Source organism: Agelaius tricolor, unplaced genomic scaffold (assembly GCF_023055355.1).
Source record: "Agelaius tricolor isolate 1412-34295 unplaced genomic scaffold, bAgeTri1.0.p SCAF_16, whole genome shotgun sequence".
NCBI lineage: Eukaryota > Metazoa > Chordata > Aves > Passeriformes > Icteridae > Agelaius > Agelaius tricolor.
The window spans coordinates 2,716,045-2,732,353 of NW_027269276.1; the positions used below are offsets into that span (position 1 = coordinate 2,716,045).

At 48.0% G+C, this 16,309-nt stretch overlaps 1 protein-coding gene across 5 annotated transcripts; it reads right to left on the minus strand.

Moving 5' to 3' along the window:
- Positions 1–118: 118 nt before the first annotated feature.
- On the minus strand, positions 119–16,205 carry UBAP1L (ubiquitin associated protein 1 like). Of its 5 annotated transcripts, none has more exons than XM_071441206.1 (6): positions 12,396–12,534; positions 8,257–8,411; positions 6,247–6,999; positions 5,149–5,358; positions 2,088–2,189; positions 119–1,232 (listed from the first exon to the last, which is right to left on the minus strand). In XM_071441206.1, the coding sequence occupies exons 2-6, from the start codon at positions 8,386–8,388 to the stop codon at positions 1,098–1,100; spliced, it is 1,332 nt and encodes a 443-aa protein (XP_071297307.1). In that variant the 5' UTR covers positions 8,389–8,411; positions 12,396–12,534; the 3' UTR covers positions 119–1,097. The 5 variants fall into 5 exon arrangements, 3 of the variants coding, with proteins under 3 accessions (XP_071297307.1, XP_071297309.1, XP_071297306.1); XM_071441208.1 differs by having other exon boundaries at positions 8,257–8,408; positions 12,396–12,533; XM_071441205.1 differs by having other exon boundaries at positions 10,733–12,495.
- Between the last annotated feature and the right edge of the window lie 104 nt (positions 16,206–16,309).

Genomic DNA, 16,309 nt, shown 5'->3' on the forward strand with positions numbered 1-16,309 from the left:
AGCACATTGTGCTGGGAGATTGTTTGGAAGGGTATAATGGAAAATGGTACTAATACAACTAAGGATTTTCTCTGCTGGGTTGTGCCAGTTGGCATCCTGACAGAAAAAGACAAACATGTTGCAGAAGAACCCCCCAAGCATCTTTACTCAAAGAAATTACATCTGTTTCTAATTCACAGGAAAATAACACACTTTATGTGAAAACAGTGTCCACTGTTCCACTGCCAAGCCAAGACACACATCCTGTACAGTGATCTGAATCTCCCATTCTCTGTCCTTCAGTTACATACAGAAATTCCCTTGGGCATACAGATGTTCCTGATGCTGATATTCATGCTTCACTTCATTTGGAACCACTGTCTTCACAGTTCAGGGATGCATCCCCTGAACTTTCCTGGTTTGGGCAGAACATGAGGGCAGTGAGCAGTTCCCCATCTCTCTGTTCTGATCTCATGAAGTTGCCTGAGGACAAACCTTTGCCTCCACCATTTTTCATTGCACTGGATAAACCTCATGTATTTCAGAGCAAGGGCAGCTTGTTTTCTTTCTTTATCCACATGGAACTGTGTATTTTCCTCACATGTCTGGTTTAAAAGGAGAAGCTAATGCGATCAAAGTGGATTTCAATTGACTAAGTCAGCTGAGACTCTTCCCAAGCCAGGACCAACACATGTTCCTGCAGGAGTCTTCAGATTTTAGGAAAACAATTTATTCTGTTGATTTATATAATCTTTTAAGAATCCCGACTTGATTGTAGCTGAAAATATGACACCCATCACCCCAGGTGGAGGGAGAACACTGGTTTGGTTTGGTTTTTGCAAAAATCTAAGCCAAAGGCAATTTGGATCTTCTCTAATCTGAATAGCTGAGATGATCAAGGGTGGGGATGTGTGGGTGAGGAGATAAACATTCCTGCTACGCAGTCAGTGCCTGCATGACAAACACTCTTATGATCGATGTCCATAAAATGAGACAACAAGGCAGAGATTTGAAGTTGTGTGTCTGGTGCTTCCAGGGGTGGGGATGGAGCAGCAGAATCCCTGAGTCCTTCTGGTCTGGTGTGGAGAGGGGAAGCTGTGACTGCTCCAGGATGCTGCTCAGTGGGTTTTCATCACAAGCTCTTCCAGGGCCCTCTCTCTCTGATTCCCACAAAGCAAAAGAACTTCTTTGATTTCATTTTGCTGGAAGCCCATATCATTAAACTGAGCCAACAGATGCAAGAATTCAGCTGCCTGGAGGAAGAAGGAGAGAAGAATGATGCTATCATGGATATATCATGTAGTTGCAGAAAAAGCAGTGATGTGGGACAAGGCTGCACTCAGAAGATCTGGCTGAGTTGTATCACTGTGACAGCAGATTGAGGGCACACATATCCCTGGTAGCATTAAAACTTCTTAAATAAGCAATAATTAATAAAGCCAGCCTGTAGCTTCACTATTCCCTATAACATTTATATCAATTCCATGCAGTGTTTGGCTGCATTATGAAGAGAGCAGGGAATGGCAGTGAGCACAACTGGAATTAATTTGTCCTGCTCCCCTACTTTGCTCAGGCTGGGCCCCAGCACCACAACATCACCCAGAGCTGTGTCCTTAATAAATAAACCCTTCCCTGACACTCAGACCCAGGTGTCCTCCCACTGTCACTGCTCTAAGGAGCAGTGACATGGCAATCCTACAGGCATCAGCATCCTGGCAAACACTGCCAGCCTGGATTTCATGCAGTTCTACCTTCCCAGGCTCTCCATTACCCCCAGGGGGAGACTGGTGATGGAGACAAATGCCCAGTTCTCCATGGTTCTCCTCCCTGTGGCTAGAAGGGAGAGCTGTCAGGGCTTGAGACAGAGTGAGTGCTGGTGGGCTCGGGATGGGATTCCCAAGCAAAGGCTGAGTGAGCCTCATTCCACACAAGAGGGTGAGAAGAAGGGCAGAGAAGTGTGAAGGAGCAGGTGTCCTCCCCCAGGGGTCCTTATGGTGACACTGCCCTAGAGGTCTGGCCCTCCATGAGGCTGCAGAAGGGCCTGTGGAGGCAGAGGGAAGCGTGCAGGACACAGCACAAAGGGCTGGGCTGTGCCATCTCATTCTGACCTTTTTCTCTGAGTACTGGAACATTTCCATGGCTTCCTCCACCTGCCCTTCCTCATAGCCCTGCTTCAGCAGCCGATCACAGGCACCCAGGTAGCTCAGGAACTGCAGAGGAAGACAGACAGGTTAATCCAGCCTTGCAGGCATGGGGAGCAAGGCCAGTCAGGAGCCCCCTGCCTCCTCCCAGGGACACATCATGGGGGGCACATGAGCCACCACCATCTTGCCAGTTCCCACCTAATGCTCAGCCAGGGTGGTCTGTCTGTCTGTCTGTCTGTCTGTCTGAAGGATTTCCAGTGGGAGACAACATCTTGGTCCCCCTTCACCCTCCCAGGGTGGGAATGGGAACAAGGAGGAAACTAAACATGTGAACACTTGAGATGCAGAGCAATGGCCTCCAGGGTGAGGCAGGGCCTGTCCCGGTGGGATGACTTCACTCAGCTGACCCCACATCCCTTTGATGTGCTGGGGTTCAGGCACCCGTGGGTTTGCTCCAGGGTCCAAGAGCAGAGCCCACCCCAGGGGAGACCTGTGTGCTGTCATTACTGAGAGTAAACAGTTATTTTTGGCTTTCCTCGTTGTTCTTGGAGTGCTGACAGCACAATTCCCAGCAGCATCTTTTAAATACCGCGAGAATCACTCACTGTCCAAAAACATATGGGACAGGCAATAATAAATGAGCTATACAATAGCAGGGGGAATAAAAACATCCCACAGGTCTTTCCAAAGCTTCTTCATCCAAGGAGAAGCTGATTAATTTCTCCCCAGATTCAACAGCACACAGACCTCCACCTTCCCCAGCACTGCCAGAGACAAGGAGAAGGACTCAGTGAAAGGCCATAAAACATAGGAAAAAGACAAAAAAGTCTTTCAAGCATTGAGTTGATCTATTTTGGCTGAACAGTCGGGTAGGGATTTTCAGAAATGTCAGCCTTAAGGAGCCCAGTAACTCAGAAAGGAGACAGTCACTGGTCATTGGCATTCCTCACCTCATGTTATTTCCCTTGTTACCAGGCTAATGACAACCCCAGATCATTGCTGCATTTTCTTCCCCTGTTGTGGCAGAACAGCCACTCACCCACAGCATAACACAGACAGTCCTGGCAGCCTGGTCAAGTCCAGCATGAAATCAGTGCCTTTGTCAACTCAATGTTTTTTATCACTAAAAATATTATATATATGTATCCTCAAGACTAAACAAGAAGAGTTTTTTTAACAGTGACCAGCTGCTGCCTTTGTCATGTCTCAGCTCACATGTACATTGAGGGCTCCATAGACCAATGGTGCATTTTTAATTGATCAATGATCATTGGTCAAAATGCAATGGTGCTTTTTTGGCCATGACATCCTACATGATGAACCTCTGGCATGCTGGGGCAACTAATCCTACTTCAGCCTTTCAGAGTTCTTCCACTAAAATCAGGAAAGCATTGCTTCTAAAGAAGGCTACAGAAGGCCTTGCCTTCTCTACCAGAGTGGGCTCTGACAGTTTCTCTTGACACTGCAAGGAAGTTGAGCAATTTTTGGATACTATCTGGTACTTCCATCAATCCTCACAGTTGAAGTCATTGTCACACATCAGAACCTCAGGCATCACCAGCAAGCAATAAAGAGCACAGGTCTTTTTGACTTCAACGGGAACATATTTTCCAGGAAGATTTAAACTAATTTGGTAGTTTGGTACTTGTAAAAAATGCATGACAAGGTCAGGCTTTATCTTGGCTGCATTGGGCATAAATAGGAAAGATGGGAACTGCTGGTGAAGAAGGCATGGGATAGAAGGCAGGCCTTGTCTTTTGGTGCAGTAATCTCTTCTCAAGGGAGTGGGAGTCCTGGTGTTTATACAGAAGGGAGCAGGCTGTACCCATTTTCACCCTTAATAAGATGCACTGTTTCTTCATTTTGAAGCCAGCAGTTGCTACAGGACACCATTGCACGGCTCTATGAAACAACATGGGCTGGCCTCTGCCCATCTCTCTGTGCCCAGATGAAACCTCTATGGATTGAAGACATAAAGCTTCTCTTCCCACCTCAGCTCACCTGAAACTCCAGCGAGCTCTGGGGGGCCGGGGTGAGTAAGGAGGGAGCCGGAAGCTGCAGGATGACTCAGCCACAGAGCAGCTCTGACCAGGCTGGCCCATGCAGCCAGGGCAGCTCCCGGGGGAATGGGAAGGAGACTGGCAGCTGGCAGCAGCTGCTTGATGCTCTGCCTGCTCATGCCCTGCCAGGATCTGCTCCTGCTCCCTGGCCTGACAGCCCCATGGAAATTCCCCTTGCTCAGCTGTAATTAAGACCCTTCTCTCTTTGCAAGAACTACTTGGATAATTTAGCCCTAAAATCCTCTGCTGGGATGGGCAGGTCCAGCCCCAAGTTTGCCAAGGGAGTCAAACCCAGCAGCTTCCCTCATGTCCCGGATGCTCTGAGCCCACCTGGACCTTTCTGACATTCATCTGGACAAACAGAGACATTGGGAGTGAGGATGCAGCACAGCAGGCAGGGATGTACTCACATACCAGGGGTAGGAAGAGGCTGCATGTTATGTTTCAATAAATTTCAGGTTATTATAGAGGATTCCTTGGGAAAAGAGCTCTGGGACTCTGCTGCAATGTTTGCATGGATTCTGTGCTTGCTCCAACACAGGGAAGTTGTGTTTTGGAGAGAGCCCAACCAAATCTCCAAGGTATTCCTCCAGTCCTATTCTGACAGGATGAGCCATAGCAATAATCACACGAATCCAACAGCTAGGAAAAATGATGTGCAAAAAGTTCCCATATATGGGGGCAAAATTTGTACCTCAAAAGGACATGATGCTTCACACAACAGATTGAACAGATAACAAAGCCAGCCATGCTTATGCGCTGAAAAGCTGAGGGCGGCTCATTGCTATTTTATTACAGCAAAAGTGAAATCTCATGGAAAATCCTGTCAGCTGTGGTCTGACACCAAAGTGGAAAGGCAAGGCCATCAAAAATCTACCCCAAAGAAGACAGCCATTCCTTTCTCCATGAAAATCAAGTTTTCCTTTAGTGAAAGTTTCTCACAGTGCTGTGCCAGCTCCACCAACCTGACTTAAGCTTTGCCTTCCTGTCTTCTGGAGGGTGAGGATGGCTTTCTGGGTGGGGTAGCCCAGGGCTATGACGGGCTCGATGAGGTCTCTCTCCTCTTGGCTCAGTGCAGAGAGCAGGTCAGCTGAGGAATCTGGCTGGGATCTGTGGCAGCTGAGAGGTCGTCCAGGCATGGAGGCAGGGGGGAGGCAAGTGTAGGGGCTGAGGGACTGCAAGGAAAAAAACAGATGGTGTTATTGCTCCAGGTCATGGAATGAGGTGAAACAACCCAGGCTAAGGCAATGCTTCTGAATGCTGGTGGTTACCTTGCTCTCTCCAGAAGAGGAAAATTCCCATACAAGGAACATCAAATGAACATCACATGAGACTGGACTTAATTAAATCCAGGGTCAGCTACAGATACAGAAGAGTGCTCAGTGTGGGTGTTGTACAAATACACATGGGCATTTAATCTCTCCTTAATTACTCCATGTCAAATGCAGCTGCATATAAATAACCTGGTCATTCAAGTGTCTGATGGTTTTATTGCAGGTTTTCAGTAATTCATCTCCTACACCTCTCAAGCAGCTGGATTATATTCAATTTCTTAAAAGCAGGGTGCAATTCAGATCTAAGTTGACAGAGTACTACTTACTCCATCCTTTCACATCACTGTCTCTACCACTAAATGATCTGTATTTCTAGTAGGAAGTCCAAAGTTTCCTAGAAAAGACATAATGACTGTAAGGGGACATTTCCCTATAAACCCTGCTCATATCTGTTAGAATGGGATCATGTAGCAAAAAGAGGACAACCCCTCCATATTTCACTCTTTTCTTAGTGTTTCAATTGAAAATCAGATTAGACCCCACTTCAGAAAAACACAGATGTTTTGGACAGAGCAAGTAAATGTGCACCCAGAAAGCTTCTTTCAACCTCAGTGACAAAATCAAACCCTTTCTTCACTTCTTGTGAAAACTTCAGCAATTCCTCAGGGGTCCAGTGTTTCCAAAGCCCCATTCTGCTTCCTTTTTGCTGGCCAGCCCGCACCAAATGTGACCAATCCATGCCCTCCACCTCCCTCCCCTCCCAGTGATGAACCAGAGGAAGCTTCTCACCGGTACCGTGGGCTTGTGCTGCTTGATGGGAGGGATTGGTGTGGCTGTGTCTGGAGGAGTTGGCACAACAGTCCCCTGCTGGGACACATCTGGATCTGGCCCGTACTTGACGCTGCCGTTGGTGCCAGGGCACTGGGGCAGCAGCCGTGGCACCAGGATCCCCCTGTTCCCTGTGGCAGCTCTGTTCAAAGGATGCACCAAAGCAGCCAGCTTCCTCCTGGCGGCTTCCAGCTCGTTCTTCATGTTGTTAAATATCACCATGGATCTTCTCTGCTTGCTGGGGTCTGGGCTGGCTGGGCTGTGGACATTGTTCTCTGGCGAGGGCTCCAACAAGCCGGGCGATGTCTTTGGTCGGGTCTGGTAGAAGCCGGGGCGTGAGGACACACTTCTCGCAGAGCTTCTCCTCCTGGAGAGGTGTGATTCGTCCTTGTCATTCTCTTCCCAAGAGGTGGAGGAGTACTCATCATCCGAGTACTCCCCCTCCTCTGAGTGCCAGGTGTCACTCTCGGTGTCGGACAGGGCCGCCCTGCCCCTCGCGTGCCCGTAGGAGCTGTCGGCAGCGCTCAGGCTGATGGAGCGCCGCACCGCCCCGTCCCGACCCCGCCCTCCGTAGCTGTCGGCAGGGTCCACCAGCAGCAGCCAGCACGGGGGAGCTGTGGGGACGACTTCGGAGGTGACTCGATGGCGGGACGTCTGCTGCTGAGAGGCCACCTCCACCCAGTACAGCACCTTCCTTTCCAGCGAGAAGTCGTGCTGCAGAAGAGTGAGAGGCAGCTGGTGAAGACATGTGAAACCAGACCAGGTGGCACAGAGCAAAGCATGCACTCCACGAGGCATCTTAAGGGCTGCAGTCTTCCCATATCAGCTCCTATTTCCCTGAGCATTAGGGCTGGCTCTAGGATTCGGCAGTGCCAGCCACATCTCTGCAGGGAATCCCTAAATTTATATTTGAAAACAGTCTTATCTATGAAGTCATTACTATTGTGAGTTGCATCTACAGTTCTTTGGAAAAGTATTTTATGCTTGGAGGTGTTTGTGTCACTTTGACTGTGGAAGGCAGGAGTGTGCAGCCATCCCAATTTTAGGCAGCTGCAGAGAGGCACCGCATCCAGCCACAGGCTGCCCCCAGAATGGTGGCAGAGTTTGTTTGTGACCCTCATTAGCAGCGCTTGGCAGAGCCACTTCAGGGGCTCAGAAGCCACCAAGAGGGGAGATGCCACCTCTGGCAGAAGCAGAACCAGCCATGGGATTATCTAGTGGCGCCAGGGTCTCGGCTGCTCCCCAAACAGAGTTGTCATTTCCACATAGTTCAGCTTAAAATATAAGTGTGTTTGTGACTGAAATCTGAGGGTTTTCCTGGAACAAACAAGCCTTGCCCGTCCCAGAGCTCTCCAAACAAGGTCTCCTCCTGACAGGCAGGCAAGTACATTCACAGCCCAGGAATGCTGTTTTTACTGTTCTTGCCACTTGGGTCAGCTGTGGACCCAAATCAGCCTCCCCAAGGAAAACACCCTCACGTCCCTCCATAAGGATCAGCCTGGACCAGCAGCACAATGGTTTGGCCTCAGAGAGGAGCATCAAATCATCACTAAATAGGGAGAAACACGGGGTGTGTGTATATATATATATACACTATTTATATGCTTCCAGCACAGGTAGTATTGCCTGCTTATAGCTGGTAGATTTATTGGTAAATATTTAACAAATGTTATTAATAAACAAGACAGTGATAACTCCAAAGTAGAAAACAACCCCAGAGCCTGAAGTTTGTCCTCCTATCCCAGAAAAACCTAACCTTCCTTTTTAGAAAGGATTTTTAGAAAGCACCCCCAAACCAACCTCCAACCATCATCACTGCCGCACACCACAAATCATCCTCACCTCCTCCCAATATTGCTGCAAACCAGCCAGTGAAGAGGAGATCAGTTAGGAGGTTTCCCTTCCCTTCTTTCATGAGAACACTGCTGATTTCTTTCAGCATCCCCCAGGAGGTTCTGGGTGTGGACTCACCATGGTGCTCATGAGGATGTCGGTGCAGTCAGGGAGCTCAATGTCCGGGGCAGTGACTAAAGGGATTTCTCCCTCTGAGTCCCCACTGAGGCTCATGGCTGTCCGGAAGGGAACTTCATCCAGGTAGCTCATTGCTGCTGCCTGATTTCTTGCTGCTGGAGGAAGGGAAACAGAAACTGTAAGAACATCTCTTAAGCTGGCTGGAAGGAGAGAAAGATGAGCTGTTTCAAGTGCCAGCTGGGTAAAAACAGATTGGCAAAATCTTATTTACTGACACCAGGAAGCTTTGTCTGAACTAACCTTTGCTATTCTCAGCTTGAGTCAGAAGGACTTGACCAAGCTTATGGCTTCCTTTGGCAGAGATCCTGAGCATTTTTCTCCTCCATCTCTCCCACCCTTCTCCCTCTGTTGCCATTGCACACTCCTTTCCCCTGAGCATCTTTTCCACTTACAGAGGGAGAAAGCACAGCCAAGGAGGACACCTTGCAGGTCTCCCCTGTCTGCACAACCTGTGGTGACAGAGCTCATGCACATGGCCTTGTGCTGCTGAGCCATCACACAGAGCATCCCGAGGGAGCTGGGGTGAGGGCATTCCTTCAGGCACTGCAGCAGCTTACTGGGAGCCAGGCAAGGACACTGCAGCAGGCAAGCTTGGGAATTAGGAGGATGTCAAACAAGCAATATTTAAGATTAGCTTTTAGGAACCATGCATTCATTTTAAGTGTGGTGATGGTTTTAGATCAGGAATTGCAGGGGAGAGAAAAATTGCTGGTGGATTGGGAATGCTGTCAGGAAAATATTACTTCAAGTGTCTCCATCAGGTCTCAACAAATGTCTCAATTTACTAAAAAGCCATTACTTGCTACATGAAGCCTCGAGCTTTCAGCTTCCCAGTGATGACAGTGTGTAAACTCACTTCTTTTATAGATTATAAACTGTTAGGGGCTGGTAGCCAGTCTTCCACTGAGTTCTGGTACTGGCAGCATGTGCCTGCTCATCCCAAAGTCCTCAGCACTCATCCTCAGGTCACACAGTAAATATGTATGTGACATCCCTAACTGCTTTTCCCAACTATTTTTTTGCTTTAAAAACAAACAGCTTCTATGACAACAAGGATAAACATTCCACTAAAAGGAAATACGCGGAAGAATATACACAAGGATGACAAAACTGCCTGTTTAAAGCAAAAATAAGAGTCTGTTATGGGAGATGGGGTTCAGGGAAGTTTTCTGTATTGGCAAAGGACTCACAAAGAGCTTCCAGGCCAGAGAAAGTGACACACACAATCAACATGCACAATCACCCAGCCAGTGATATTAGAATGACAACAGGCTGTCACTTTGCCTGCTCACGCCAGGAGCCTTTAATGCCCCTGCACAAGCAGAGCCCCTAAGGAGCTTTGTGCTCCTGCACATGTCCTGCCACTAACATGCAACACAGGCAACGTGGTGGGATCCCACGTGGAGCCAGGCCACCTGCTCAGCTTAAGAGGGCTCAGCCTAAGGGACAATCCACGTCAGCACTGACAAAGGTGATGCCTGAAAACATCTGCAAGCAAAGCCACCTTCCCTCAGCTTTCTGCTACTCCCTGAGCAGCTCCTGCATGCAGGGAGGACTGACATTCCCTGCAGCTTGGGCTGTAAACTGGCTCTCCCCAAAATCCCAGGGTGCTGAGGAAAGCGGTGTCTCAGGATCTGTCACCCAGAATGGCTCCACTCAGGTTCAAATTTTCAGGGATGGTGATGGGTAGTGTGTGTGTCTGAAGCCAGAATGAAGAAAATATGAGAACATTATGGTATTGCACCTCTCTGTATTTCACTGCATGAATACTGTGCTTTAAGAGAGGCTCACACAAGTGTTAATTCCCAAAACCACAGTTTAGAAAACAAGAACTTTGGGGCAGGAGCAATCACAACAAAAATGATACTAGAAAAGGATAAAATAGGGTCAAGTCATAAACACCAACTCCCACCAGAAGGGAACTCTACAAGGGCTCTGACCTCATGTTCTCCAGAGGAGCCCTGCACATTTTCATGTCAAAGACACTGGCCAGTGCATGAACCAGCTCATATCAGGAAAAGGATGTGCCTAAACAGCAGGAGAAACCCAAACTGCACCAGGACCAGGGGAGGAATAGGATACAAATGAATCTTGGAAACTCACAGCCAACATCTCCTTCTGAGCTACACTTAAGTTTTAAAAATTTAAAAACAGTGGGAAATATTATACTCAGAAAAATGGGAATGAAGTCTGAACATGCACTTTTTAAATTAATACCATGTGTCCATGCATTTGATGAGTTGAGATTTTAAACATTCCTCCCCATCTGTGGCTTCAACAACTTCCTCACTAAAGCTATGAAACATTTCAATGCAGATGTCATTAGACAGGAGCAAATACACAGAACATACTCAAAGGGGGATCCTCCCCTGGCATTTTCAAGCCCTGTTTATTAGCAATATGAAGCTGTCCTTACCATCAGATGAACTCATGGAGCTCTCTCCTCGCAGGGCAGGGAGAACAGGGCTGCTGCTTTGCTGCCTCCTTATCTACTGCTCAGCTCCTTAAATTCCTGCAGTGTCAGACAAGCAGCTGACTTGGACAGCTTTAAGATAATCGTAGCTTAAGCAGCTGGCCTGTTCCATCAGACATGCTGATGGGATAAGGAGCCTAATTGTTTAAGCAGAGCATCCTCTGGTCACTAAGCTGCCCGAACTGAAAGTGTGGGGTTTGTATTGCTTTTATGCAGTTGTTTTTATTTTTATATTTGATCTTGTGTGTTTTCATCAGGGAAGGCTCCCCAGGATCTGACTCAGCCTTGGGTCTGGAGTAATGAGATGCTGGAAGTGACATCAGGGATGGGAGGATGTAGGGAAGAGCAAATCAGAACACCCAACTGCAGAGAACTTCATGGCAATCTGTATTTTGGGGTGCTACAGGTGGGCAAGAACTGCAAACTTCTGCACTCATGTTCTGTCAGGAACTACCAGTTCGTGTCTCTTCTGACAGAAACCAGTGCAAAGGTCCAGCCAGGACACTACTGACATTACACCAAAGGCCCAGGCACTGAATTTAGGCAATGACACATGTGAATTACGCACTGCTGTGACGCCAAGAGGCAAAGCACTGGAGAGATTAACTCAATTCCCACACACTGGGGCTAGCAAGAATAAGGACTGCAGCTCTGGAAAGCTGCCACAGCAATCTGTGCAGAACAGCAAAGCTCCAAATCCATATGGCCCGTCACAAGTTCAAGCAAACTGTCCAGAACACGGAAAGCTTTGACATCAGGTGTCACCTCTGTCACCTTGCAGGAAGGAGAAGTTCCTTCACACAAACCTTTTCCCAACAATTCTCTCCTTGTTGGAGTTGTATTTGATGCAAAGTACTCAAACAAATATCTTCCCTTGCGTGAAAATATTTTAAACAAAAATCCATTTTTCTCTATTTGTTCTGTACAAAAAAAACAACTTACAAAATAAAGCTGTGGGTTTTGATCAAATATTATAGACATATACAAAAATATCTATATAGTCAAAACACAGTACGTTAGACTGCAGATTTTATTGGGTGTTTTCCAGCAGGCTTATTCATCAAATTTGTATTTATTCACATGGCTGGCTGACCTATTTCACCACAAATGGGAATTTTTTCCATGTTTTGGTATCAGCTTTAGTCCACAAAAGTATAATGTCAACAGCTGCTTTAATCAACCTTGAAAAACCCTGTCTTGTTTGTACTTCAGAATTCGTTTAAACTTGTAATAGGTTTGTCTCTACACCCAAAAATACAGGAACTATTTTGACAGTGATGCTTGACATGCTTCATTTAAGAAGAAAAACATGTTTACTAATGATCTCTTCTTTTTTAAAAAATTTCTTCTTTTCTGAAGCTTTCATCATCCTTTATAAAGATAAAAGCCACTAAAAATATGATGTTAATACTGGCACAAATACCACCATCAGCAATGTTCCTTTATTAAGATTGAGATTTAACGAGAACTCGCAGCTGGATTGTAATTCCACACCACGAGAGGCCTGGCAGCTCTGGGCTTGCTCAGCTATCTCCCTGCACAGTCAATCAGCAAAAACAATTTTTAAACTTTTTTTCAAGACGTTCCAGTAAAGACTTTGCAGTACCTGGCTGCCGAAAGAGAGGACAAGACTTCCTCTTTGGGCCCTCTCATATTTACACGTAGTTGTAGTGAAGCAATCCTCCAACAGTGAAATAATTTATTGCTAAATTATCTGACAGCAGTGGCCCAGGTGTCACTGGTGGGGAGACTCGGGAGAACCCATCCTGGAGGGATGCAGCTTCCTTCGGGGTGGTCAGCTGGCACCAAGTACTGATCCCATTCATGCCTTTAACAGAGAGAGCATTGTTTGAGGAGAGCTGGGATTAATTTGGTGGTAAGATTTATTATACAACCACAAAGATGTCACTGATCGATCCAAACCCCACAATACTTGTACTTCTTAACTTGTTTTTCAAAAGACAAATGTGAAAATCTGATGTTCTGGTGTTAAATGGAATGGTTATGCATGAAGTGCACTCTGCCTCACACAGGCATCTGTTGGATATGACTCAAGCAAAAAACTTGAAAAAAATAGAACAATCCATTGCATAACCATATTTGGAAGCTGACAAACCAAAAGGGGCACTGAATTTACAATTGCAAAAAACAGTGTTTGCCATCTCTGATGATAAAATACTTTCTTTGGTTTTACCTGATCTGGATTAGAGCTGCCACAGAATGTTCAGCTTGTAAGTAGTAGTCTCTGAAAGGCTGCAGCAGATGGGCGAGTGGGAATTCAGCTGTGAAAACACAGACACAGAAATTGTTCAATAATCCAGAAAAGCCTTCCATTCTAGTGAGTTTCAGAAGCCCAGAATTTGCAAAATCATTTGCTACTGCCCAGCTGTAATCTGCCATCAGGTCCGCAGGTAATATATGAAACTGAACTGTTTATATGTTACACATTTCCTGGTCTGTACCACAGCTGTCAGAGGAAAGCCAAGACTAGCAAAACTTCCTGACTCCACCATCTAAAAAAGGGAACATATGGACACTGAATCTTTACAGATTACCTGAGTCACACTTATCAAAGCACCAGACTAAACCATCTATGCTTCTGGAAGTGTTCAATCTATTCTGTTTATTCTCACTTCAGTTTAATCTACAACTCTTCTTGCAAAACAACATGAAACCAGCTTGAGATGTGCTGCAGTCCATGCTGAAGAGCTCAACAGTTCCTCTTACACCACAGGTGTTAACAGCACTATGTTTATCCCCCACTCAGACCATAAATTATTACAGTGGATGACTCCTTTCTCATCTAGATCTGTGCCTGCATTTCAAATCCAGTGTCTGTGAGACGGGGATGTGATGTGGAAAAACACTGTTAAGAACAAGAGGCAGAATTTACCTGGATCCCCAAACAGCTTAGAATCCATTTCCAGTTTCTGCTGTAGTAGTTTTTCCCTTTCCTTCTTCTGTTTCTTTTCCATTTCCCTTTTCCTTTCCTCCTCCTGTTCTCCCTCCAGCATAACCCTTAATGCTCTTTCCTCAGCTTCATACAGTTCTGTGCGAGTTTTGAGCAACGTTTTGAGACTCTCCACCTGATTTTCAAATGCTTCATCTGCTGAAGGAGGCGGACAAACACCTGAACACAAAGAGAAGAGATTTTAAGTTTTCAGATTCAGATGGGAGTTTGATACCAGACTTGAAAGCAGAGCTGGGAAAATCTCAGAGGAATATGAATTTAACCTTGTTAACAGACGGAATTCTTACTGGAATAATCGTTCTTCCAGAAGGAGCTTGGAAACATACAAACACCACAAATGAATTCAGTACTTTGTACCTATTCTTATCATTAAAATCACAATGAAGACACAGCTTTTTGAAACTGTGCCTTGCTAGTCAGCATAGGGCACCCTCATCTTATTTCCTGTGTGTGCAATTAGAAAAGTTTAGACCAATCTCCTAACGAACCTTTCCTGGCAGCAGCTTCTTTCCTCAGCTTCCGAAGCTTTTCCAACCCGCGCAGGACGTCTGTCATCCTCTTTGTATCTGCTTGTTTCTTCCGGACTTCGGACAGGACACTGTCAGCAGCAGCCTTCAGCTCTTGCTCCTAGGAAAGGAAGGAAAAAAACAGATGAGATCTGTGAAATATCCCTCAAAGACACAAATCAAATGGTATTTTCAGAGATTAGCAAAGCACTGGAGAGCAGAGTGACTTCGCAGTAACAGCAACAAGTCATGCCAACTATCCAATCTTGCCTTTCTATGAAAAAAAGGCTAAAATACCACAGACTTTAGAAAAAAAAAATGCTGTGGAACTCATAAATTTGGGCCAAATAACAGAATCATGGAGTTGTTAAGGTTGGAAAAGATCATCAAGTCCATCTGTCAACTCAGCAACACCACCATGTTCACCACAAAGCCATGTCCTCAAGCGCCACATGCACACACTTTTGAACACTTCCTAGATGATTTATGAATTATGAAAGCCTGAGAACCTTTACCCACAGAAATTTAGGGTAAATATTTGACAATAAACAGAAACCATCCTGATTCCACAGTTCTGCAATTAAGACTATTAACCTGCCGCAGTCTAACCACAAACCCCTCCTCAGCAGCTGCTCTGGACCATCCCAGCAGCAGACCAGAAGAAAGGGAGTTCTTTAGCCAAAAACAAACAGAAAGGTGCCTACAGCACTTCCCAACCACTCTAATTTGAGGTGGTGTTTTTTGCTTTGAGATGTTTTACTTCCCCATAAGATCAAAAAGCTTATAAACTACAAGCTTTAGAAGGATGAAAACAGGAGGGAAGGCTGATGGATACTGAAACAGCACTGACCATCACAGGGTAGCTGTGTGGACAGGCTGACACTTGAGACCAGAGAGGAAAAGCTCCAGGAGTTCAGAAACAACTTAAGGCCTAAAACATGAGGATGGCAAAACCGAGATGCCCGACAAGACTTCTAAGCAAGAAGCAGGGCTGCAGGCCTTGGAAACAGCACATCTCTCCGTATGCTGAAGTCATGCAGCACCTCAGTGGCACCCACTGAAGCAAGGGGGTCAAAGCCAGGTGTGGGAAAGGCACAGCCCGCCGTGACCCCACTACCGGCAGCTCACCCCTGCCCCACCGCGCTGCCCTGGAGCCCCGGGGAGAGGCAGGAGCAGACACTGGGGACCATACCCGATTCTTTTCCTCCACCTCCTGGATGCACTTGGCCCGCCACTGGTCGATCTTGGCCTCCCGCTCGGCGGCCCGGGCCGCCTCCTCCTCCTTGGCCGCCCTGGCTTCGAGCTTCCTCCGCTGCAGGCGCAGCCTCCTCTTCCTCGCCCTCTCGGCCTTCCTGCGCAGGGCCTCGCCGTAGCCGGGCTCCCGCAGGGGCCGCACGACCTCCCGCAGCTCCCGCAGCGCCGCCTCCGCCTCCTCCCGCGCCCGGGCCCAGCCCGGCTCGTCGCCCTGGTCCTCGCTGCGCCTCAGGGCCCCGCAGAGCGCGGTCACCCGGGCCACCCGCGCCAGCGCCGCCACCGCCACGGCCCGGGCGCTGCTGGGGCTGGCGGCGGCAGGCGGCGGCGGCGGCGGGGGAGCGGCGCGGCGGCGACCCAGGAACTGCGAGAGCCACAGCTCATCCTGCTGCCGCTGCACCGCCTCCTCCTCGGCCGCTGCCCGCGGCGGAGCCGCCGCTAAGTAAGGGACGCCCGGCGGGAAGCGCGGTGCCCCCTCACCCGCAGTCGGCGGCGGCGGCAAGAAGAAAGGCGGGGGTGCCACCGGGCCTACCGCGAAGGGCGCGGGGCGGACGGAGGGGCCAGGGAAAGGCGGCGGGAAGGCGCGGAAGGGCGGCGGGAGGCGCGGGGGGAACGGCGGCGGCTGAGCCATGATCCCGCCGCAGCCCTCAGCGCGCCGCCATGACAGCGCCTCAGCGCCCCCTCAGCACCGCGCAACGCGCCCCAACCTCAGCACCGCGCCTCAGCGCCCCCTGGCGGCCCGGAGGACCCGCCCCGCCCGCATTACATTTCTAAAACTAAAACTTGAAATAT